Raw genomic sequence first — 23,754 nt, forward strand, 5'->3', positions numbered from 1 at the left:
TTATTTGAAGTGCTTCTGCTGTACTTGAATCACTTTAATCGGTTTTGTGTGTTTTGAATAGGATTTCCCCTTTTTAAGACATTTTTAGTTCTTGTATTTCTTTTTCCATGCCATCCATTTTGAGCTGCAGCTTCCCTTTGTGCTTCAGCAGCCCATGCAGCACTGCAGCTCTGACTCTTCTCTGTGTTTCCTGCTGCAGCTTTATAGCACAGCGATGGCATCTTCCAGATCGCTGATTTGTCCCTTTGCTGAAATCTTGAAATCTAAATTAGCCCTTAGTTTCCTCAATCTGAGATAGCTGCCCAGCCCTACTTGAGTGATTATTTCTTTGTTGTTACTTGATTTGCTTGCCACACGAGCATATCACTATTGGCAGGAGATATCTTTTAATAGTGCAAGTGTGAAGGATTTTTTTCTTCTTCTTTTTAATTGCAGGATTCATTTTTTTCTGATATTTTGTGCCTGTTCTTTGGAGAACTTAAATTGCCTTACAGGAAATGGAAGCTAATAATTCAGTATCCTTTAGTAGTGGTTGTTATCTCTAGCCCCAATCCCAAAAGCAATTTTTTTCATTAACCAGTGTCTGGATATCAGTGAAAATGCTGTTCTCCTCTCCTACTTCCTAAAAACGTCAGCCCCCTGCCTTTTTCCATCCCAGTCCCTTTTAACAGCAGTCTTCCAAAATCCCTTTTCCCTTTCTCTTTTAGCAAACAGGACTTCTCACCACCGTGTGCGGTAGCAGAGATCTTTCAGCTTTTCCTCGTGGCTCGTTGCAGCAAGTCGTCTCTCCGTGTCCTGCTTTCCAGGAACGGGAAGGTGGCTGCCTGCTGCCTCTGCTGCCCTTTTGCCTGGATGTTGCAGCCGAGTCCTCTGCTGGCCTGCCAGCTGCTGCGTGCCAAGGAGCTGGTGGCTCTCCTCCTCCTGACATGGCCGGCTCTGAAAGCCTCCCTGCCTTCTAGCTGAGTTTGTGCCGTGCTCTTCTACAGGAGCAGTTGTTTGCCTGAAAGCATAGGATTTAAACAGATCAAGGAGAGAGTATGGAAAATTTGTGTAAAGTGGGGATTTACACCTGTATAATTAACGCCATGTGTTTCTTTCTTTCTTTTTTTTTTTTTTAATTATTTTATATTGCTGGCTTTTCTTTTTAAGTGACCTTTAGTTGCTGCTTTCCATTTCATTTCACGTATTTATTCCTGACACTGGTATGCAGGAAGGGGAAAAATAAGGAGATACCTAGAAAGCAAATCAAAGGAAAAGGGAAGAAAAGAGAGAGCAAAGGAAGAAGAGGCATTCTGGAGGGAGGTATTCAGGAGGCCTGCGTGCTGGTAAGCAACTGAAAGAAGCAACCAGTGGGTGAGAAAAACCTTCTAGGGTTATAGACAGTCGAAAACATGACACGGTCACATCTGCTGTGGATGTCCATGAGCGTTGGGTAGGCACTGGTCAGTGCCTCTGGGACACAGCTGCGTGGTGCTCGGAGCTCGTCCCAGTGCTCAGCCAGGAGCAGGGAGGTTGGGTGGCTCGGGACCAGTGTGGAGCTGGGAACGACTTCTGCTGCAGCCCTGAGGGAGGCAAAGAACGGTACCCAACGTGCACACCCCTCTGTATTTTATTGAGAACAGTGTGCTGCCAGAAGAGCTTACTCGTGTAGTAATGAAGGAGCATGTGTGGCCAAAAAAAAAACAACAACCAACGAAACAAAAAGCAAAACAAGAAACAAAGCAAAAGCCCTTGGAACAAAAGGAGTGCAGCCAGAGGAGGTTTTAGTGTTCTGGGTGAATCAGAGCAGGCTGCTAGGGCTGTGGCAGCGTCCCCCTGCTGCTCCCACTTCCAGGTTGGGTGTTGCTTCATTTCTGTGGACAGAGAAGGATGAGCTGTAACGAGGAAGAAATGGGCTGCTAATAGCATGGAGGAGTAGAGACAATGTATCTGGCGTTAATACTATTGATAATTTAGTTCAAGGGATGGAGTGTCTCTTCTAAATGGCACTTTTCAGTCTCTCCAGCCTATTCTAAGTGAGATGTATGTGCCTTGTGGCCAGAGATGAATTGTGGAGATAGGACCTCAGAATCAATCTTCGCTGTGTGGTCTTTTCTTCTTTCTTTCTCTCTTTTTTTTTTTGAAATCGAAGCCAGGAGTTGATTAGATGCCTGGCAATGATTGCTACCCATTGGCACCTCCCAATGGGAGCGCGCTCCAAGTACCAGCCTTCAGCTCTGTCAAGCAGGGGAGGTTAAGCAGGCTGCTTACTGAGCAAAAGGAATTTCTCTTCCCATGAGAGCCTGAGTGCTGTTTCCCTGGCTAAGAATGCTATAATTCCTGTACAAGTGACAAGCAGCCTGCTACCATCTGCTGGTGAATGGCTGCAGGATGGTGGGGTTTGGGTGGAAATGTGCTCATGGACCAAGGAGAGCGATTAGCGGTCGTTAAGCCCAATTTACTTATTTCACGTATGAAACTCCAGGATTTTATTTCGGTTTTAGATTGGTTTCTAATTGTAGCGTCCCTCTTTTATTTATTTGTTCTTGATATACAAATAGGTAAGGGTAAGCTTCTGGCCAAAGCCTCAAAAGGTACTGACGGGAGCCATGCATCTTTCTCAAGATGCAGCAATAACGTCTTGCAAAAGAAGGCTGAAACCAGCTGGAAAGTTTGTCATCACTATATTCTGTCTTGTTTCTGGAGATATTTGGAAACCATGTGGCATTACGCTATTATCATCTCTTTCAAAGGTTAAGTGATAGACTCGTAAGGTGTTTTAGCACCGTACAACTTTTTAGGGTATCTGCTTTGTTCAGTCTGTGGCGTGTCAAGAAGGAAGAACTCGGAAGAAAAGAGTAGTTATTGTGTATGTGGTTCCCCCAGCTTCCCCTGAAAGAAGCAGATGGTCGGGGGTCCCAGGAGGTAGAAGAAATGGGGCCATTAGACTGTCAGTGGCTTGTGAAAAGCAGAAGCATCTGCCAGAATGGAGACTTGTTCAGCAGCAGGGGAGCCAGCAGCAGCAGATGATCTCTGCCTTGAGCAGTCGATGGTATTGCCGTCCACTGGGGAATTGCTGTCGTGGGCGTAGCTGCAGGTAACCTTGGTACTAATCTAGTTGGTCAGGCAGGTTGAAAAAAAAAAAAAGGAAATAAAGGCTCGATGCTCGTCCTCGGGCATCTTAACTCTCTGCTTTTCCTGCCTAGCCAGTCCTAACTGCAGCCAGAGTGAAAATATTCTGTGCCTCTGCTCAGCTGAGTGCTACAGGCGCTCGTAAAAGTCCCCAATCTGCCGGTCGCGTTTCGGCTGCAGGTTTCAGCGCGGCAAGGCGAACCACGCTAGGTGCAATAAAGAATTAGTTCAAAGACTAAATTAACATTTGGAAAAGCGTCAAAAATGTTGCTGGGGGTCTTTTTGTTTTCAGCTGTATCACACGGCGCGCTCTTGTGACATGCCTTTTTAGTTATAAGAAATATTTGACACAGCTGCAGTTTAATCTCCGCTGCTGTAGCTCTTCTGCTCTTACTGACTGTTCCGTACAGGACACGGTGTTCCAGGGAACAATGACCTCTGCTGCTGCAGCAGCGTGGTGGTACTTCAAAGGCTGGATGAAGTGGGGAGGACAGAATGCCTCTGAGGAACAAAACCAGAAATTCATATCTGTGTTCAAAAAGAATAGTCAATTTGGGCTGCTAGAATAATTAATCTTCGGCAGCCACATCTGAAAGAGAGAATAGCGCGTCCAGGTAAAGAGCTCCGATTCAGAGCTCCTCAAGCTGCACTTTGTGAGTACTTGGCATAGGTGAATCTGGGACTATTGCCAGTACATAATATTCTTCTAGGGTTGATTTCATAGCCAGGAAAAGACATTTTCTATACATGAAACTTGGTTTTACTCCCACGAGAGAATGAATTACAGAGCAGTTTGGCTAGAGGTCCATGCGTTTTGGTGTATATTTAACTATTGGTTTAGCCTTTTTTTTGTTTTAACGTTTAGAAACCAGCGTTCGTGTTCTGACAGGCAAAAATAAGCTGCCTGGGTGTCTCTTTCTAAGCCTCAGGGGCACTTTCCTTACATTAAAATACTGCAGTAGTTTGTCATGATACGCGTTCGTTGCTTAGAAGATAGACGCGATGGGGAATGTTGAAGATCAGGCTCAAAGTGCTTTGGCGTAACTGAGAAGAGAAGGCAGTATTCAAGACTGGAGTTGTACGTGTCATGAGAAGTGATGCCTCACAAGCTTGCCTGCTAGCTGCATCTGCTTTGATTTGAAGAGGGCCACCTGGTTTATGGCTGGAGCTAATTTTGCTTTCATCCTCGTTCAGTCACTGAAATACAAACTCCAGTCATCGCTGTCTGCGGAGCACAGAAGAGTGGGAAGAGCAGCGACTGTCAGATATTCTTAGTACTTTTTTGCAATGCTGTAACGAAAGCCCTGTTCATTCAGACTGGGGGATTTCTCTGGGGCTATAATCATCGGCCACGTCTCTTGTGCAGACCTCTGCTGCCACGTGCACGTACGTCAAGGATGTGTAGAAGTGTGGTCGAGCCCCTGTGGCCACCTTGGCATCTGAGGCTGCTGGAATGGTAGAGCAACTACACTTCTGTGCAGTGCCAGGCATGCTGCTAGCTTGAGCACGTCTGTTCTGCCTGCTGTACTTCTCATAGTGTCGATGGGGTACATGTAGTTTGACGCTAGCTGTTCCAGCAGAAAGAGAGATTTTAGGTCATGTCGTCATCTGTCTGTGTGCAGTCAGTGACCAAAGGCAACTTTTCATAGCCTGAGCTGAAGGTGAATTGTACCGGTAATAATATGTTGTGGTGGTCACATTTATCGGCAAAGCCCAGTTCCTGTGTCTCTTAGGTATAACCAAGAAGTTGCTGCAGGTGATGTTCTTCTGCCAGTAGTCCTTTTGCATTTTGCTTTATAGATCAGAGTGGGCTCTCAGCCTTCTGCCAGATGTGACTTTGTTTTCTTGAAAAATGTCAAGCTGTCAGAAATCAGCTTTCATCAGAATCTGAGGTGAGCTGATGAAAATCACTCACCATATACATCCAATAGAAAAAGTTGCTGTCTGAATGAGATATACGGTGGGCCTATCCCGTAAAGTCATTCGGGATGAAGTAAATGGGTGAGTGGCTTTCATTCTGCCACATTCACATCTGTCTGATAATACGATCAAATCCATCATTGACCAGTTGAGATGCTGGGATTTAAGTAATGGAAATTGAACACGTTCATCAGATGAGCTTTACTACTTTGAAAATAAATGTATGAGCGTCTCTGGCACTGCGAGCATTTGTTGGGAGATGTGCCATTTGGTGAGGTATTTTACCTTGATGGCATCTTCCTGTGCTCCATGTAAACCTTTTTTGATCACATATGAAAGAAGGCTCAACTGGACCGCTGGTGATAATGAAACCGATGTGACCAAATTACTGTTATGCTAATGGTGTCTTCTAAATCATTCCCTGTCGTGCTAATTTTCATTTTAAAGCTACTGTAGATTCATAAATGCTCTTTGCCACTTTTAACACTGATGTCATTGTCAGGTACTGAGACGTGGCTCAGTGAGATGGATTTGAGAGAAGTGTTTTCAAGTTCTTTCTGAACGGTTGGTTTGAACAGTTGGTGTATCTTGCCTGGTTAAAGCACAGCTGAAAAGTTTCGTTTGAAACAGCTTATGTTGCCTTTATTCAATAGGCCTTTCTTTCTGTGGTGTGTAAAGACACAGTCTGACATTGTGTTACTCAAGAAATTTGTGCTGGAATGTGGTTGATAACATTCCCAGGAAAACAGGGATTTTTGGAAAGCTCGTTACAGTCTTCATTGCCGTTTCTTGGTTTCCCTTTCAGAAATGTTCCCATTGCCAGGAACCAGGAGCCACCTTAGGCTGCTACAACAAAGGCTGCTCCTTCCGATACCATTACCCATGTGCCATCGATGCAGGTAAGAAGGAATGACACGCTAACTACATTTCTATCTATGAAAACACAGTAATAGAAATGATGAAGAATGGCGTCAGATAAACAGTGTACAATAACGCGCTGGGACAAGATGGAACTCGTAATGAAAAGGAATCTACCTGAAAGTGCAGAAAAAGCCTGCTTCTGCAGAATGCAGCTACGGCAACTAAAAAGCGGCTGCAATGTGAGAACTGGCTGAAAAAAACTGTAAGAGGATGCAAGCAACCAGAAAGACATTTCCCCTCTTTCAGAGTTAGACTTGTATAGATAGGCATTATAGTGACTTCAAGTGCAAAATGTTTGTAGAAACTTCAGTACCACTTGCAGCACAGCCTTCCTTCTCCCCCCTCCTTACAAGCATTTCAGCCAGTCTGTTCAGTAGGTCCAATTTTTACTTACTGTGTAAGCTAACAGCTTGGATGGTTTGCACTTGCTGAATTTGCTACTTTTATTCAGTGTTTAGAGGAGGAGTTTTAGAATTTTAGAATGAATACTGTCCCAATATTCCAGTACTGTGCATCTCACTATCATACATTAGTATCAAGGAAGTAAGGATTCAAGATTGCATCTCTTGTCTGGCATATAATTGCAAGCTTCCTGTTTGTTATCCCACTTCCACAGTAGCTCTATTTTTTTTTTCTGTTTTTCAAATGTTAGTAGATACAAAACAAAGTAGTTATGATCACTGCTGAATGACTACATTGCACTTCTGGCTGTGAAATCCCACCCTAATGGAGCACATTTTATTCCAATAGAAGTGTATTTAATGCAATTAATATAGCAGTGGAATACTACTATTCCCACAATAGAGATGGAGAAGTCTTGATTTTACATGAAATACAACGTTAAAGAAACATTATTGAGGTTGCAAAAAATCACACTCAAAAATGCCAGAAATAAGGCTGTCCTTGCAAGTTTAATGTTGTTATCTTAGGAATGTATCTTATAAGATAGTGATCACCTCATTAAAGATTTATTTTTCCATAGGGCTCTACCTTAGCTCATAGGTTGAAGGGGAACTCAATTAATGAACATTATGTTATCCTCGCTGTTTGTGTAACTCTGTATTTAATTTACCACATAAGATTCTTTCTCAGTTCTGAAAGTAGAGCTGGGCAATTCTCTAATGTTCATGTCCATCATGCCAAAGAGTTCTGTGAACGTTAACAGGCTTGTACATCTGAGATAGAGAATCATCATATTTGCATTCATACTGCATTTAGTAGTTTGCTTCTGGTTTCTGACATGGCCTTTTCAATGCCATGAAAACGCAAAATGAATTATACAGAATGTGCCCAATAGTTCAAGGTGCTTAATTTGAATTTTTATGTATAGTATGTAGCATTTTCTTTGTTCTAAATACAGGTATCAAACTTAAGATATTGTCCTTTTTCTTCAGATAATACCTTCCTCATTAAATCTACTCCACTTCAGCAAATGCAGTAGGATCCTCCAGATGACAAATTTACTGAACAATCATGACTGATTCCCAAGAGCAGTTCTGTGTCATGCACAGAAGAGGCAGTGTTCCATGGAAAAAATAGTGTACAGTCATACTCTTAAATCCCTACTATTAAATCTGTATTAAATCCATGTTAAACGTAGTATAATATGTCTACCATTTGATACATTGAAGTGGGCTACATTAAATTTGTCATTTCCTAACATTTGTCTCGACATTGCAACCTCTGAGGTAGTTTTTTTTTTTTTTGGAGTAGCTTTTTGTATTCAGGTTCCAAGGCTATGCTTGCTTCGTTTTCTTGTACTTGAAATTTTGTCATGAGACATCGCATTGTCATGTGGCCATCTGTCAGAGGGCACCATTCCAAGCTAATTTCCCTGCTTTGAGTAATATGGCAGGAATAAATCGCAAGCCACTTGGTGGGCTGGAGCTGCATGGAGACAGGATACTTTGGCTGTGAGTGTCACCAGCATACTTAAAGAATAGCAGAGGAATGGTAAAACTTGTGGAACTCTGGTTTCGGTCCAGGAACAGTATGATTTACTGAGAACAAGGACTTCTGGCTTTCTCCTCTCCCCTCTCTTCCCCTCCTCGATCGCGTACTTCTGTTTCCACTCATCCCTGCTCCTAACTTCTCCTAGACGAGTGCTCCACTCTTTCTCCTGCCCCAGATTTCCTTTACCGTTATCCTTTTTGCCTGCTGGACTAGTGCCTCACAGTTTTGAAATGGTTGCCTCCTTCCTTCAGGCTGCACCGGCCTCAGGAGGCCCTGACAACCTCACAGCTTTGGGTTCTGGTGCCTGCATCTGAGGCCACAGGTTCATTTACAGAAAAGACCGGTCTGTCCCCAATCAAAAGCACATCGGGTGGAATTTTCAGGGATTTAACTACTGAAATCTACAAAACCTCTCCTGAGGGCATGCAGATCAAAATCCCTTTACCTCCTCGCAGAGGGTTGTGTTTGCTGACTCTGTGTTAAGTTGGCAAGAGAATGCCATAGCTAAACTTCAGATCCTGTTGCAGATTAGAGTTTGTTAGAGACTGTCAGACAAAGTTTGCTGGGATGTTTGACATGGGCAGAATAACTTTTTCCAAGAGAGTTTGAAGGAAATGGTTAGACTGCTTTAGCCGGAGGTTTCAACCAAAACAAACAAGAGAGCCCAGCTTGAAGCAGATTCTCAGCATTGAAAATCTCAGTCTGCTGGTATTACAGTAAAGACCTTGCTTGCAGTTGTTTTTATCTATGGGAATAATCAAGCTGTCCTAATCTATAGCTGCTCTTCCAGTAAATCTGTATAAAAGAAATAAGAAAGCTGTATGGAAAAGGACATGATTTTCATTTATGCCCAAGCAGCAAAATGCAGGCCTCCTGGAGAAGCAGATCAGCAGTCTTCTCTCTTGCTTCAGTCTGCTGCCTGCCTATAAACCCTTTTTACTGGTTATGCAGTGCTTCTGTCTTTCTTGTAGTGAATCAAATATAGATAATTCTCAAGTTCCTTCAGCTCTGTGGTAGTTTTCTTTGAAGTCCCCTGTCCTGCTAGGAAGGCCGGAGCCCCCCTTGCTTTACTGAGGATCTGGTTCTGAGGCCTCAAAACTTTGTGCGGCCATTTACAGGGGCTCTCAGGCCTTTAGAATACATATGACTTCTTTTGTACCTTAGGAAGAAAAATCAGAAAACACTTCCTGGAGTGCTTTTTAGGGTATGTCAGGTCACAAGCACTTAGCATTTGTCAGAGTTACTCTGTCAGCCCTGGCAGTGTGACGGTGCTGTAGCTGGGCCTAAAGATGCGTGGCGGATACCTAGGCAGTTACACTGAGCCGAAATGTGTCTTCACCTTTGCATTCCTGTGGATTAGAAGCTAGCGCCCTGACAGCTACTGTCCCCCAGCTGAAAGGCACTATATTTTTGGTGAAATACCTCCAAATGCTTCAGCTCCTTGCAGTGCTGGAGGCAGGCCCTGTGGCGTGACCTGGGCTTGGTGCTGGCCCTGGTGAGGAGCCAGGTTTTGTGCTGCTGCTGCTAACCGGCTGCTATGCAAGGCATGTGGCTCCGTAACCCTCCCGTTTGTACATATGGATGCTTGTATATATCCCGAGTCAGCCTTCATTTTAATCTCCTTTCATAGAAAATAATCTTTGGCAATATAGGGCGTGCTTCTGTGCAAGAGGACTCCTGCTAGCCATTTGCATAAAAATCAAGATGAGTAGTGCCACTTAAATAATTTTTATATGGAAATGGCTGCGGTTAACGTTGTCTGTGTTTGGCTTCCGTCTGTCCAAATTTATGAAGAGCCTGTGATATCTCAAGATAACTTAGTCCTAGGGATGTCTCCATGGAAACAGGATCTTTGTTTTCTGAAATTTTGTATCTGCTCCCTCTGCTTCTTCCTCCCCACCTGGAGTCAGATCCGGACTGTTGGGGCACGCTTATCCCCACAGCATCTATGGTAGGGAGTATCAGGAACACAATTTTTTTTTTTTTAATAGTAAATTAGGACAAGACTAGCAGCAAAATAAAACGAATTTTCAGAGAGCAGAAATCCTGTGTCTTCACAAGTATCGTTAAAGATGAGTAACAAGGAGAACACAGAGGGTGAGACAAAGTGTGAAGCTTGCAGAAGAAAAACAGCTTCTATTAAAAATGTTTTAGGTTTTCCCTGACTACTTTATGGAAGAAAATCTGTGCAAACAAGGACGAGCCTCTGTTCTTTTTCCCTTTCTGCCACGATGAGCTGATCATAGTGATGTGTCTGATGACTTCGTGGTGAATTGTAATCTGTGATATGAAATACTTGCTAACTGAAATCCAGGCCAGCTTGGTAATGATGAACAAGTTTTGCTGCCTCAGTTATTCAGCTGGTTTTGTAGTGAGCTATTTTTCACAGTTGTCCCTTAAGAGAAACAAAAAATCGTCATTAATTGGGTCTTTTATTAGTTGTTGCAACAAAAATGCCAGACTTACAAAGAAATAGAGCTCCATAATCAGATCAGACGTGAGGTACAAGGTATCTGACTCTCATTCCTGATCCTTTTATGATCCTTGTTCCTTTCTGATGCATGAGATAGAGAACTGCATTCGCTACCCATGGTGAATTTCCAAGAAAGAAAAAGAAAATGCTATTCTAACATATTGTTTATATTTTTGATCACTGCTCTGTATATTTTTGATTATATTGCTGTATTATGCAGTGGTGATTCAGGATGTAGTCTAAATGTATGATTCCTGCCCTTATAACGAGACACATTTTCTTTACTTCTTTTCTGTTATTTGCTAATACCACATTTGAAATCGTTATCCATGGCAGGATTAAGGGTTTCACTCTTCCTTGCTAAAATCTCTCAAGTAACTTAGCCCAGTGCATGCTGTTTCCCTTTGATTCAGGCCAGAGGCACTCATGTTGAAACATAAGCATTTCATAGCGGCGAGATGCTCTGCCAAAGCTTGGGTGTCTAGAAAGCTTTTCCCTCAAGCTTTAGTTGCAGTCTCCTGCTGTCTGCTAAACTCTTCCAGCAGATTGAAGCAGCAGGTAGCGCTGGTTATGCTACATACTTAAGAGCATTTTAAATTAGCACGTTTTATTTACCAGCGCGCTTCTTTCCTTGCTCACTCTTTGGGTAGGTTGGAGAAGACGGGCAGCTGTAAGCACCTTGCTGAATTCTCACGCTGTCAGGTCAGCCTGCCTTTGGTTCCTGAAGCAACCAGAAAAAATGATGTGAGAAGTCTGGGCGAGTTAAGAGGTGCCTCTGCAGCTCAGGGTGCCCAGGGAAGGCAGCTGAATTTCCTTGGCAGGGTGCTGCTGCTCCTTGACCTGGCCGTGAGGGTGAAGTACAGGCAACCTGGAAGCTGCAGGGTGAGAGGCAGTTGGACAGCACTGCTGCTGTCCCTGCAGCTCTTGGAGATATCTGAGCACGAGGGTGAGAGGGGAGGCAACACCTGAACTGTCTCTGCCCGTGAAGAAATGCTCCATGGGATACTGTACTGCATAATTCCTTCCTAAACAAGTGCTTCTGCATAGGTGCCCCATTTCCATAATAAGTTTAAATCATTAATTAAAGCTATTTCTTAGATCATAGAGGCTTCACATACACGAATCGTGGAAGCAGATCCAAGAGCAGCATGAGTGACCTGACTACCAGGGATAGTGTCAAAGTGTAAACTGATCACCGGGATTTGGGATTGCAAATAAACTGTCATATACACCCATAGCTAGAGACACACTCCCCTTCTGCCCCCATGTTGGCAGGGCCTTGGGGTAAGCATGAAAGGCAACGATTTTCCTACCAAGTATGAAGCAGGGATCGTCTGTTCAGATTGGATCAAGGTGCCTGTCTTCCTTGTGCTGTAGCAAGGAAGGCTGGAGTAGGTGAAGGGGGTTGGGGTACAGGATTTGTAGAGTTGCTGTTGTGATTCCTCTCTGCGATGCAGAGGAGTGGGGAGACTGGGGATGCTTGGACTTGGCTTGGTCATCCAGGTGACGTTGTCACTTGGGAGGTTTAGGAATTTTATTTGCTAAAACTGTGGGGGTGTCAGGGACAAACCTGCTAGTAAGACAGTATTCCTAAAAAAAAATGTTTAAAATAAAATGTATAAATGTATAAAATAAAAATGTATACCTGAGAAGCAAGACTAACATGCGATGTATTATTCAAGTTGTTTTTTTTATTAAAAATGTAATAAATTGCTGTCTTCTCCTCCCCTAGATTGTTTACTAAACGAAGAGAATTTCTCAGTGAGGTGCCCCAAGCACAAGGTAAGAATCTTCTCCTGTATTAGACCTGCTTTTTTGCTGCCCTCTTCTGGTATCTAAATTTGCTTCAGTAATTTCATACCCGGATAACATCTGTAGTCAGAGATGCTTTTAGATGAATTCTTCTGTGATGTGTGCTTGTGGTATGTTCTGGGGGCAAACACCGACTTGAGAAGAATGCGGAGAGTTTAAGAAGATAAATGAAGTTTTTTGCTGTATCTGCTCAGTTGTTCTTTAGATCCTTGATGACTCTTTAGAAAACCCAGCTTCATTTCCTGTCTTCTGTGATAGAATCAGTACACTGCTCACTGCCTCTGTTCAAGTGCTGCGTTGCAAGCTGTGGTGTGGGTTTTTTCATGGATTTACTGAGGATGCAAAAAGAAGAGTAGCTCATGGAAACATGAACTGCTGTAGTCACAAACCTGAAACACATTGTCCTAGTAAATTGGTAGTAACTCGGCTGAGTCCTACCATTCAGCCTACAATATACGTTCAGCTCTTCTGTAGATCCTTGGCTCTCCAAAAGACCCACTGTTTCCTGGCTTTGGTGATGGATTCGGCATGCTGCTTCTGCCTAGGGTTTGGGCATGCTTCACTGAATGGCCCTGGAGCCTTCAAATGCAGTGGTGCTAGGAGCTGGAGTTCATTGCTCTGGGTGGAAAGCGGAGGAAAGACAGACAGAACAGACTCTCTTGTGCCTATAAGCAGTGTGATACAGGGCTGGGAATATCCATCCACCTTCATGCTTCCCACTCCCACTCCCCCCAGTCCACAGCCCATAAGGGAGGTTGCATCTCTAGGAGCCTGTGGATGTCCCCCAGTCCGCTTGTTTTAAGTGCCCTGGGGTATCCAGGAAAATGGTGTTCTTGTGGCCAGTTGGGTACAACGTAAATTGTGTGAGAGTGTGGATGGCACATGCTGGAAGAATAAATGATAATAGGGAGTAATTCTGTTGCTCTCTAGCAGGGATTAGTTTCCATTTAGTTCTTGTCTGCAGATCTCTTCTCTGCCTAGAATTAGACTGACATCTGGTGGTCTTTTGTCTTCACAGATTATCTTTAATCTGTCTTTTGTAAACACACAAGAATTAGTCTCATGTTCCTTTCTAGATGTTTCACCACAATATGATGCATTTATGTAGATGTATTTAAAATGCACTGGAAGATTCTGGGGGCATTGAGTCAGTGATCCAGACCTGGCCTACTTTCCGTCATACAAAAGAAAATCACTTACTCTGTAAAACTGTGGAGAGGATGTTGAAAATTTACAGCAAGCTTAAACTGATGCATTAATGTTGCATGAGCCTGCACTTCTTGCCTAACAAAAAGGGAAGGGGTGAGCTCCCCTTACTGTGGAATGCAACTCCAGAAGTGCCACCCTCTTCCCAGCTTTGGATACTTGCCTAAAGAGAGTAAGAAGGTTACATCTATGAAGGCTGTTTTATTTTTGCTGCCCGCTGCCTGAAGTATTACAGTGAAAGATGGTTCTAAAGCTTTTCATGGCTGGCTTGGGTCAGCACTGCTGTATATTAGTATTCGCTCGGATGGTACCCAAACCGTGAAAGGAAACGACTGTTTTATGGAACCCAACCTCTTGGAAAAGATGCTGAAGAGGCACAATGATTTCTGAAGTAATCTTGGAGGGGGCGAGAGGGGGAACACTGCCAAATAGGTTGATTAAGGTACTTCACGAGGCAATAAAAGTTGTGAATTTTATGTGAAACTACCCCGCTGCACACTTGCTGTGTCGCTTCAAAAATAGAAGTTCAACATCAGCAGCCTTTGACACTGAACTTTGGTGGCTTTTGCTTAGTAAATACACGAATCATTTGTTTGCAGTCAAGCAGGGCTTTTTGTTGCCTGCTTGTGACTCTGCCCTTGCTCTGTGGTTCACTACTCATTGCTGGTTTGCTGCAAATTCTTCTGCAGGGCAGGATATAGCATCGCCGTGCTCCTTCCATTGCAGTCACTGGAGTGGGGAGTTCCAGCCGGCTGGGAGGCTGGAACAGCAAGGCTGAAAACCATTGCTCTAGGATGACTGGGAAACAAATTACACCCATTTTTTTTTGCAAGCTACGAGCATGAGCAACTGAAAGGAGAAGAGATTTTAGATTAGACCGTTTAAAACCAGGCTGTTAGGGAGCAACAGCTTAACATCAGTAGCTAATTAGTAGCTGTCTAATGTCTCACTCCTCTGTTCTGTAGTTAATGGGTGGAGGAGCTAACTTCATAAATCCACTGACACTCACTGAGTCCCCCAGTATAGCGCTTCTTACCCTTTTTTTAGTCCGTGCCTCACGTCAGTAAATACACCTCATCATAATAAGTGGCTCCTGGAGAGCAAAGGTGCTCCGTGCCTCATTAACTGCGCTTAACACTCGAGGCAGAGGCAGGCGAAGTCCGGAGGGACTGCTCCTGCCTTCCCCTGCGCTCCCCAGCGAGCTTCCCCATTTCCTTCTGTCAGCATTGATGCTTCAACCATCCATGTCCTGAATGTGCTACTTTTGCAAAACAGCAGCTTTTATCACGGGGAGAATGCTGTCTGAAAACTAATCATCTTCGGAAGGGTTCGGCTTCCGCTGGCAGCCCCAGCCAGCTGGGTGTCTGCAGCGCAGCGAGTGCTGCTGCGGGAGGACTGCTGAGGATGCAGAGGCACAGAGGGGGGCAGAGAGGGGACGGGACACCTCTCCTTTCGGGGGCACCGCACTCTTAGGTTTCCTTAAGCCATCTGCGGGGTAGTTACAAGTGATGTTGCTAAGTTTGGTCTACTTTTTTTGTGTTAAATTCTGTGTTTCTTAACCAGGCTTTCGTATCCCAACCTCTTTACTTTTGCAAAATTGCCTGCTTTTGTCACAGGGAAAACTCTGTCTGAAAATCTGTGTCTGGTTTCAATACTGACTTCTCTTTCTCTCTCTCACTTTCTGTATGTTCACTTTCCCTACCCCTGTCTTCCTTTTCTCCCTTGTTTTCTTTTTCCTCCTCCTTTTGGCTTGCTGGTTCGTCAGCCCCTCCTTCCTTGCTCTCTTCCCTCCTTGCAGAACAAGATGGTGAAAGGCAGCCTCAGCACAGAGCAGTCGGAGCGGGGGTGAGGGGGGAAGTGTACTCCTGGGAATGGAAATAAAAGCAAGCACAGGTGAGTTGGGGAGAGTTTCCAGTTTCCACCTGCCTTCTCCTGTGGCTCCTTACCTGCAGTGCTCTTCCCCGCTGCTATGAGATAACAAGGTGATCTTGTGTACATGCAGAAAATCTGTAATTACTAATTCGTGTTTCCTTTTTGTCCTGCTACCAGACTGTTCAGGCTAGTGGCTTGAATTTGGTTGTATTTCTGCAGCAGTTCCTTCCGTTTAGTGGTGAGAGACAAAGCTTGTGAGCTGTTGCAACTGCTTGATTACTCCCCCAGCTAAACCAGTGGCAGAAATCTCCTTTTGTAGTGCCCTGATCATGCCCATAAGGATTTGAAGGGGTTTTTCCTTAAGTCACAGGCAACTGCAGCGCTGCAGAAGGCAGCACTTCTGCTCTCGAGCCCCAGCTCCCTCCTTCCTCCTGCCTCTCCCTTTGCCGAGCCCAAATGTTCGTACAGCCACGTATGAACCTGGTCAGAAACTCGATTTGTCTGAAATTAAGTTTCGCCATGATTAGGCCCTCGTCCTAACCTGGTTTGCTGTGTGGCTGGGTGAATTCCCTGGCACAAGGAGGGAGCAGCACAGAGGTGGGAATCAGCACTGGGGAATATGATGAGGAAGGGATTTCTTACTTCATTTCCGTCGAGTTCATTGCCATTTGGTGGCGACAGGGGGGTCTAAACGAATTAAGTGATTTCAAATTAGGTCCTGTTGCCACGTTTACCCATTAACTGTAGCCCAATAAAGTCTCCAGACTTCATTTCAGTGCTCAGGTGCATTTCTTACTCCAGGCAGTCGTTTCTCTTTTTCTTGCAACACTGCAGCTGAAGTTGCTCTTTCATGCCTGCTGTCCGAGCTGATTACTGTGGTCCCTTTCCCTCAGCACCATTTCCTCGCTTCCCAGCCACCTCCTTTGCCCTATAATCTTGCTTGTTTCCCAACTAAGTACCTGTGAAGGGCTTTTAATGGTGTTTTCTATGAAAGATGAGTGAACTGGAGAATTCTGGTTTTTGGTATAGTGCAGAAGACAGCTAGTGTTTCCTATAAACACTTTGTAGAGTGACTGCTGCATTGGCCTAGGTCTGTTTTCTGTGATTTTATTTGTAACGGTATTTGTTCTTGGTTTTGGAGTGTTGTTAAAACAGTTACCATGCAAACAGCATTAAACGTCAAAGTTTATTATTCGAGTAACTTTTTCCTTCTATGGAAGGGACGTTGGGATTCTTTTAAGCTTTTCTCTTTAAGTGTAAAAGCCAGTGTGGTTTATAATGCTTGAACAGGATGGCAGCCTTACAGACAGTGCATCAGGTGCAGCTGTTTAACACTAGGGAAGATGAGGAATTGTCTTCTCAGGGATGATTTCTGTAGGCTTTTTAATAAGGAGTTTGTGACTATTAATATGTCCCAGAGACCTTTATGCAGCTCTGTTTACTGCATCACTTTCCAGCACTAAATTCTTATATATACAGCAGCAATGTATTGGCTTAAGACCTTGCAGGCTGTGGAATCTCAGCACCATGTTAGCTGTGTGCTCTAGGCATCTCTCGAAGGCATCATTTCTTCCCAATTCTGCTTTTGCCTCGGGTGGTTCTCACCTGAAGGTCCTGTTTAGCCCCCTCCTTTGGGGCTGAGAATATTTTAGAGATGAAGTTGTCCAGCCTGACCTCGTATCGCAAAACAAAAACCACGCAAATCCGAAAGGCCCTGTTCTTAAAAAAAAAAGGATTGCTGCATTATGGGGGTAATTAACTAAGATTAGAGGACTTCTGCTGTTGTCCTGGTGGAACAGCAGCTGCCGCTGTGCAGGCCTTAGTGCAAAGCTGGAAGGGGCAGTCAGCTGTTGGGCTGTTTCGTCTTGCTTCGCTCCTCGGCCCGGCAAGTTAGGAAAAATCCTGCGTGTTGGATCACTTCCAGGCAAGTCAGTGTATGCTGTCTCTGTTTGTTGCTTCTTTCTCCCTGAGCCAGTTGCCTCCAGAACATTTGGATCAACTCCAGATCTGGAGAGTGACTGTGAGAGTGAGTCTGGTGCTCTGGATCCCGTCCAGGAACGGGGAAGGACTCTGTGTGGTGAGCCTGCTTTCTCCCGGAGCCAGTGCCTAATGCTCTGGATGGATTCCAGGCATGGGCAAGCGGCACTTGTACAGGAGCCAGAGACAGCAACACGGCCTTGACACTCCTTCAGTGCGGGCTCGCAGTTGCACGGTAATGAGCACCACACAGGTCAGCTGCCTGAACTGCCTAGGAGCCTCCCCCCGTTCCCCTCGAGCTGTAACTCCACGGCTCACCCGTCTGTTTTCCTACCTCCTTGCCCGACTCTTCGCTCGGAGCCTGGCACCCCCGTAGGAGGGGATGTTTGCAGCCAAGAGGTAGCTTGCTGCGATGTGATCTAACTGGTGTGCTGCTAATCAGAGGGGCACTGCCTTCTGTATCACACCGAGGACTCCTGGAGTTTAATTGCCTGCTCTGAGTGATCAGGGGTGTTACCTTGCTCACAGGCACACCCCGAATGCTATCAACGGCTTTCCAGATGTGCCTCTTGCGTCGGGAGCTTTTCTTTACCCAATCCCACTGGCTGGTGGGGAGGGATTTATCCGAGTTGCATCAAAGGGTTAACTTACTAAATAAATGCATTGCTTCTGGGCCTCGCTTGTGTTGCGGGAGAAGGGAAGAAAGGAATATATTATTTCAAGCTTTGCTTTCTTGGCTGTGCAGATTAAGAATGAGAACTGTGGCTTAGAGAAATGAAATTTTAACTTTGTCTGCAGTTTCTCTTTTGAACTACACCTCCACCAGCGTAGTGAACTCCTGGAGTTCATTTTGTTTCCTCAGAGCGTCTGGACAGGAGAAAGAGCATGCCAAGCACTGGGACGTTCCCACATGTGTCTGGAAAGGCATCACGAGTGTAGTCTTTCCATGAACTTTTGCCACCACAGCCTGGCCATTAGGCAACACAAATGGGTATTACTTGATCAGCAATTAGTATAGCCGTAGCTCTACCTTTAGCTTGTGAAATCCAGCCATTTCAGGAGCTCGGTTCCTGTGCCCGGACTTGTCTGGTGCTGAGACCAGTGTCATTATCTGCTTGGTCAGGGTGCAGGCAGCTCTGCCCTCTGGGCTCCTCCGTAGCCAGGCTTAATTCATTTTCTGCTGGCTGTTAAGCTCCTACTTGTCGTTACATGGATTTGCTTTTATGAACTCTTCACCATTGTGCTTGCGTCCATTTTTAGCCCCCAAACCTCGAGACCTGGGTGTTGCTGCAGCAGCAGGCTGCCCGGTGCGTTTCCCCAAAGCGCGGGGGGAGCACTGGAGGACCGAGGAAGCGAAGCCTCCCAACACATCACCAGTGTCGCTTTGTTTTTCAGGTTAGGCTGTTGAGATAAAAAAAGCAGTGGACATTCGTGAGTGAATGGAATCTCTCCCACTGTGCAGCCATGCCCCCTCTCGACGTGCCTGCCAACGCCAGCACTTCCTTCATCAATTCTTACATCACACTCAAGACCGATGGCATCACCGAATCCGACCAAGGAGTCCGAACCAGCTGTTTCCATGGACACAATCTCCATAGTGACAGTGGGAAGGGGAGGGGGAAAAAGGAAACAGGTGGGGGGAACTAAAGAGGGAGGGATAAATATATATATATATAAAGATCTATTTTTTAGTCTCGAAAGACTTTGTTTTAAATGAAAGGTGCGCTATCCCTTTTGATGCTTTTTGATTAAAATTAACAAAAACCCAGATAAATTAAAAAAACAAATCCGTAGCTGAAGTTAAATATTAAATCCGAAATCAATGCAAGGCTCGCGGAGCCTTACATTTTGCAGGAAAGAACAGTGGAACTGGGAGTACTCCGGACTGGATTTGTCTCCCTTCCTCTCGCTTTCTTTCTCACAACATCCAAGGAAATTCAATTTTAAAAGGTAAACAAATCACAGGATAAATTGTAGGGTGTGGGAGGAAGGCTTGGATGGATGCAGGTGATGGGGTGTTTGTACTTTGTGTATGTGGGGTAGGGAGGTTAGAGTTTTAAGAAACACTATACATTAACAGTGGAAGCTTGAAAAACATCCGAAGACTCCTAGGTCGTGGCTCACGAAGGAAGAGGTAGCTGCTGCTTGCTTAGATCATGCGAACAAACTTAACCTTGTACGTGTGGAAACATCGGTGCCATGTTGGGGAAAGGAGCAGCTGTCCTCTGTGGCAACAGCATGCACCCCCAGATCATTCCCAGAGGCTGCCTTCAGCTGTGAAGGCAGGTGGAAGACGTGCTTTACCTGCCAGCTTGGGGAAATGGAAGGGAAGTCTGAACGTTGGTGGAGTCAGCGTGCTTTCAAACTGTTCAGAATATCCACTTAGCCCTTTTTTATTTTACGTTTTGCTTTTCCAAAAGAGAAGAGGGAATGTCAGTGTAACAGGCTACACTATGTGGTTTTGTTTTGTTTTTTTGTTTGTTCTTGTAAATTATGTGAATTGTAAAACTTTTGGGTTTAAGGAACAACAACAAAAAATTCTGAATTTTTTCTTATTAAGGCCTTAAGAAAGGGGTTAGTGCATCTTTCAGGGGTCACTCTGCCATGGGAATAAAATAGCTGTTTCACAAACAGTTTTATATAAAAAAAGCTTAAAAAAAAACCAAAAAAACTAATAAACTTCATTTTAACCTTGTCTCCTTTTGTTTTGTGCGAACTTGATTTGTTTAAAAGGACAGAGAGACACTACTATCTGCTGCTTTTTGGTTTATTTGCCTTCATCAGTTCTGCCTTCAGCGATGACCTTCTGAACTGGCCCAGCAAGAGGAAGACCACAAAAGCTTTTAAAAATAAAAGCTTAGGATTTGTTTGATGCTCCAAGAGAACGAGCCAATGACTGGATGAATTTTCTGTTCGTGTGAGGTGGTGGCTTTTCACCGGCTCACTGACTTCTTTCACTCATAGGATGGTAGCATATCCTAGTGATATCAAACAGCGTGGTGTTTACTGGGAAGTCACTATAGATAGGGATCTAACCAGCATGACTTGGATAAAAAAACAAAAAACAAAAAAACAAAAACGGGGGGGTTGATATTGTGGGGAGGGAAGAACTATTTTAAAAAGTTATGTACTGGATGCTTGCTCAACTACTCGCATTTTGGAGTATTCAGCACATAAAAAATAAAATCTATGATAGCTCATATTAAGATATCTATTTTAACTCTATTTTTAAAAGATCGATTTAAAGATTTGGGAGATAATTTGGCAGTTATTTATTTCTAGAAGTTGCTACTTTTGCTGATAAGAATTTGGAAAGAAAGGGCAGTCTTCTGCTTACTCCTTTCCCAGTAGCAGCTACTGAAGTTAGTATGTCCTTCTACATTAAGAAATAGACCTGTTGTGATAAATGTCACTAATGTGTCCTGAACTGGTGCTGAAAATATTTAACTGCTGGTGTAGTCAGAAAAAATCATTTTTAGCATAGTTAATGTGATTGAGTAAATGACTTCTTTTCAACTGAATAAAAAATGTTTTTTTTTTTTTCGTAGTGTCTGTTCTATTCAACCTGTTGGGAGGGGAGGGGGAAGTCATTGCCTTGATTGATGTTGGAGAGGAATCAGCTCTGTGGTACTACAGCAGCAGAAAACTGGTAAAACTGCTGATCTGATGCTTTTGGCTCTTTTTGGTGGTGTCACAGCAGAGGGAGAAGGTTCCGGGATGGCTGGGAGGGAGTCTCAGAGGTTTTCCTTGTGTGTGCTCATGGCCATTGTGCCAATTCTAGAGCTTGCACACCTTGTTTGGAAGGCAGAGGGAGTCACAAACAATAAATCAACAAATTGTACCGCCCTCGACTCCATGACAAATACTGCTCGTTGGGAAGTACTTGGAGCCCTTCAAGTCAGCTTCCACTTGGCCCCTCATCACGGCGGTTTTTGGAGGTGAGGAGCGTGTTCTCCCGTAAAGAGGGGCCCTGCAGGTTGGCCATCTGCATGGCAGTCATGTACAGAAACCTGAGCTGCAGCAACTCTGAAGCCAAGCTAAGAGGATCTAAAAGAATGTTTAATGGATTCTTGGGAGAACTTGGATATGGTCCAGAGCAGTCATAAAATCCACTTGGAAATAAAAATCTATTTCGGATCAGAAGCTGAAAGTGCCGAAGCGGATTCTGAAAGCTGTGTGCAAAATGTTTTCCAGTTCCTTCCTGCAAAAGCAATAGCAGCTTGATACGACGGATACCCCAGCTCTGAAAGAAGGAAAAAAGGTTTGGTAACCTTGGCTAATTTAGAGTTTGTAGAGCAGCAATGACCCTCAGCTGAATCGGATCAAGAAGCATATCAGTGGCCTTCCAACAATTTGTGAGTTACCATTTTGATGAGAAAATGAACTGAGAGTTTGGATAAAGCAGCTCATTTTCAAAGAGGTTCTCCATGCTGTCAGACTCATCAGGATCTCTAACAGCAGAGATAACACCAGCTTCATGGGAAATACAGGTGGTGGTCTAACAGCACTTCCCAAGTGAGTGGTTGCCATTTAAAAAGGAAGCCGAACAGCTCACCTGAGTGAATCAACACTGCTCAACATGGTCAAAGATAGTGGTGTGGTGGTGGTTTTTGTTTTTCCTCCTTTTTTTTCTTCCCTTTAAAGGATGTGCAACAGGTGAAATACACAAAGGATGTCTATAAATACGAGCTGATCAAAGTTCAGCTGGAGGCCAGAAGGATAAAGGATATCCCTGCAGGAATTGATGGACAATCTGGGATATGTAGAGCAAGCATATCCTGTTACTGGGAGCTGTTGATTGATTTACATTCATGGATTTTTATTGCATGTGAAATCTACACATGGAAAGCCAAGGCATAGACAACTGTGGAATTTATAGATTGCTTCAGAGGAAAAAGCTGCTGGTGCAGAAGGTGGTGGCCACCCTTGCTAATCTGTGCACGACACAGGTGTGATTGGGGATTTGACCTGGGTTTGTGATGTTCTTGAACCTTTTGAATCAGATCAAGACAGACTGGTGACGTGCAATGGTATCGAGACAAGAACACTCAAGGGCCCCAGGGCAGAACAGCTCCCGGAGAGTATCGTACATCTAGTTCATGGAGTCCAGCTAGCGCCAAGCTAAAGAACAACGTTTTTGGTGGGACATGCATTTAAAAAATACAAATAATTTTAAAAAAGGAGGTGGGTAGTGCTGTCAAGGTATGGGTAACTAAATGGTGTAACATGCAGTACAAACCACAATGTAAAAGCAATGTACAAGCTACGGCTGTAAAGAGGCAGCATATGTGAGGAAAGACAATGCATTTAAGCTGGTATAGTTAGGGGGAGAATATTTTAGGGCTGAGTCAGGTACAAATTTTCTAAATTATGGCTAATAACTGTTATGACATCAGGAATTGTATGTGCCATCTGGGGCGCAATGGTTGTTCTGGGTGTAATAGAGATCCTTGGTTAAAAGGGTACTGAGTTGGTTTGTCTGACCTAGTTCCTGGCTTATCAGAATAGCCAGGACAAACAGGCCTCTATCTAAAGCCATAGAAAACTGAATTTAGGTGTCGGGCCTTTGGAAGCTGAACAGGGTATCTGGATGGTTGAGGATAAATAAATCAATCATCATTGGTTTGGAATTTACTATTTATATTTTTAGTGATTAAAATTTGCATGAAAATGCAGAGGTGATGCAGGTTTAGTTATAGATCTAGAAAATACAAAGATGGGGCTCATGTTTTGTGGCACTGACTGTCCTATGAGAAGTCAAAAGTGTAGCTACAATTGAAGGTTTCGATCAGAGTTCTCTTTATCGTGAAGCAGGGTGAGATTCTCCTTTGGCGATGGTGCACTTGTAACAACCATCCTGTGGGTTGGTGTGCTTTGGTTGTGTTTGTTTTGAGCTCCTGCAGTGTGTTGTGAACCAGATCATTTATTCAATTAAGATAGAGAGCAAAAGTAACTACTAGAATATCGTGGCACACCATTAACTCACACACTGTTTTTTGCCTGTTTTTGTTTCTGCATGCCACAGACAGTTTGGCTAATGCACATCGCTGAAAAGTCACTTCCATGCTGATAAGGTTTTACTTACAGCCTACAGATTAGTGAAACAGTTGCTGTCAGTGTACATGAGTGTTTAATTTTTTTCTCTGCCTGTGGTTTTGATCAGATCCAAAAAGTTCACCCTGTTGTCCAGACAAAAAGTGAACAGGGTGTTCCTTAGAGGGTCTTTTTGTAAGAGTTCATTTCTTAAGTGGGACCCACGTGCTAGTTTGCCCTTCTACTGAAGGGAGCCTGAATTGGAAGAAAAGCATGGCTTGTTTGCTCATCTCTTTCATGAGGTTATATTCAGAGCCTAGATTGCTTCCCCTTTCTCCTTGTCCTATAGAGGTTTCTTGTAATTCATTGCTCAACTCAGTTTTAATGCTGTCATTTCAGGATTTTGACCTTGCCTAGCTTTAGAAATGCTGATATTTCTCGGCAGCATGAAGTTATCTCCCATCCTAATAATTAGG

General features: G+C 44.1%; 1 protein-coding gene across 5 annotated transcripts in view; it reads left to right on the forward strand.

Annotated features, from left to right (window-relative positions):
- The window catches only part of TCF20 (transcription factor 20), a 112,536-nt gene extending 92,594 nt beyond the window's left edge, over positions 1-19,942 (forward strand). For 3 of the 5 annotated variants that reach the window (XM_084283655.1, XM_084283654.1, XM_084283656.1), the window contains 4 exons: positions 5,837-5,930; positions 12,111-12,160; positions 15,162-15,289; positions 18,641-19,942. In XM_084283655.1, coding sequence (XP_084139781.1) covers positions 5,837-5,930; positions 12,111-12,160; positions 15,162-15,245 — 228 coding nt within the window. In that variant the 3' untranslated portion in view covers positions 15,246-15,289; positions 18,641-19,942. The remainder of the gene's footprint in view (positions 1-5,836; positions 5,931-12,110; positions 12,161-15,161; positions 15,290-18,640) is intronic. The other 2 variants (XM_084283657.1, XM_084283658.1) reach the window with 2 other exon arrangements.
- The last annotated feature ends 3,812 nt before the right edge of the window (positions 19,943-23,754 follow it).

Source organism: Netta rufina (assembly GCF_964035555.1).
Source record: "Netta rufina genome assembly, chromosome: 1".
NCBI lineage: Eukaryota > Metazoa > Chordata > Aves > Anseriformes > Anatidae > Netta > Netta rufina.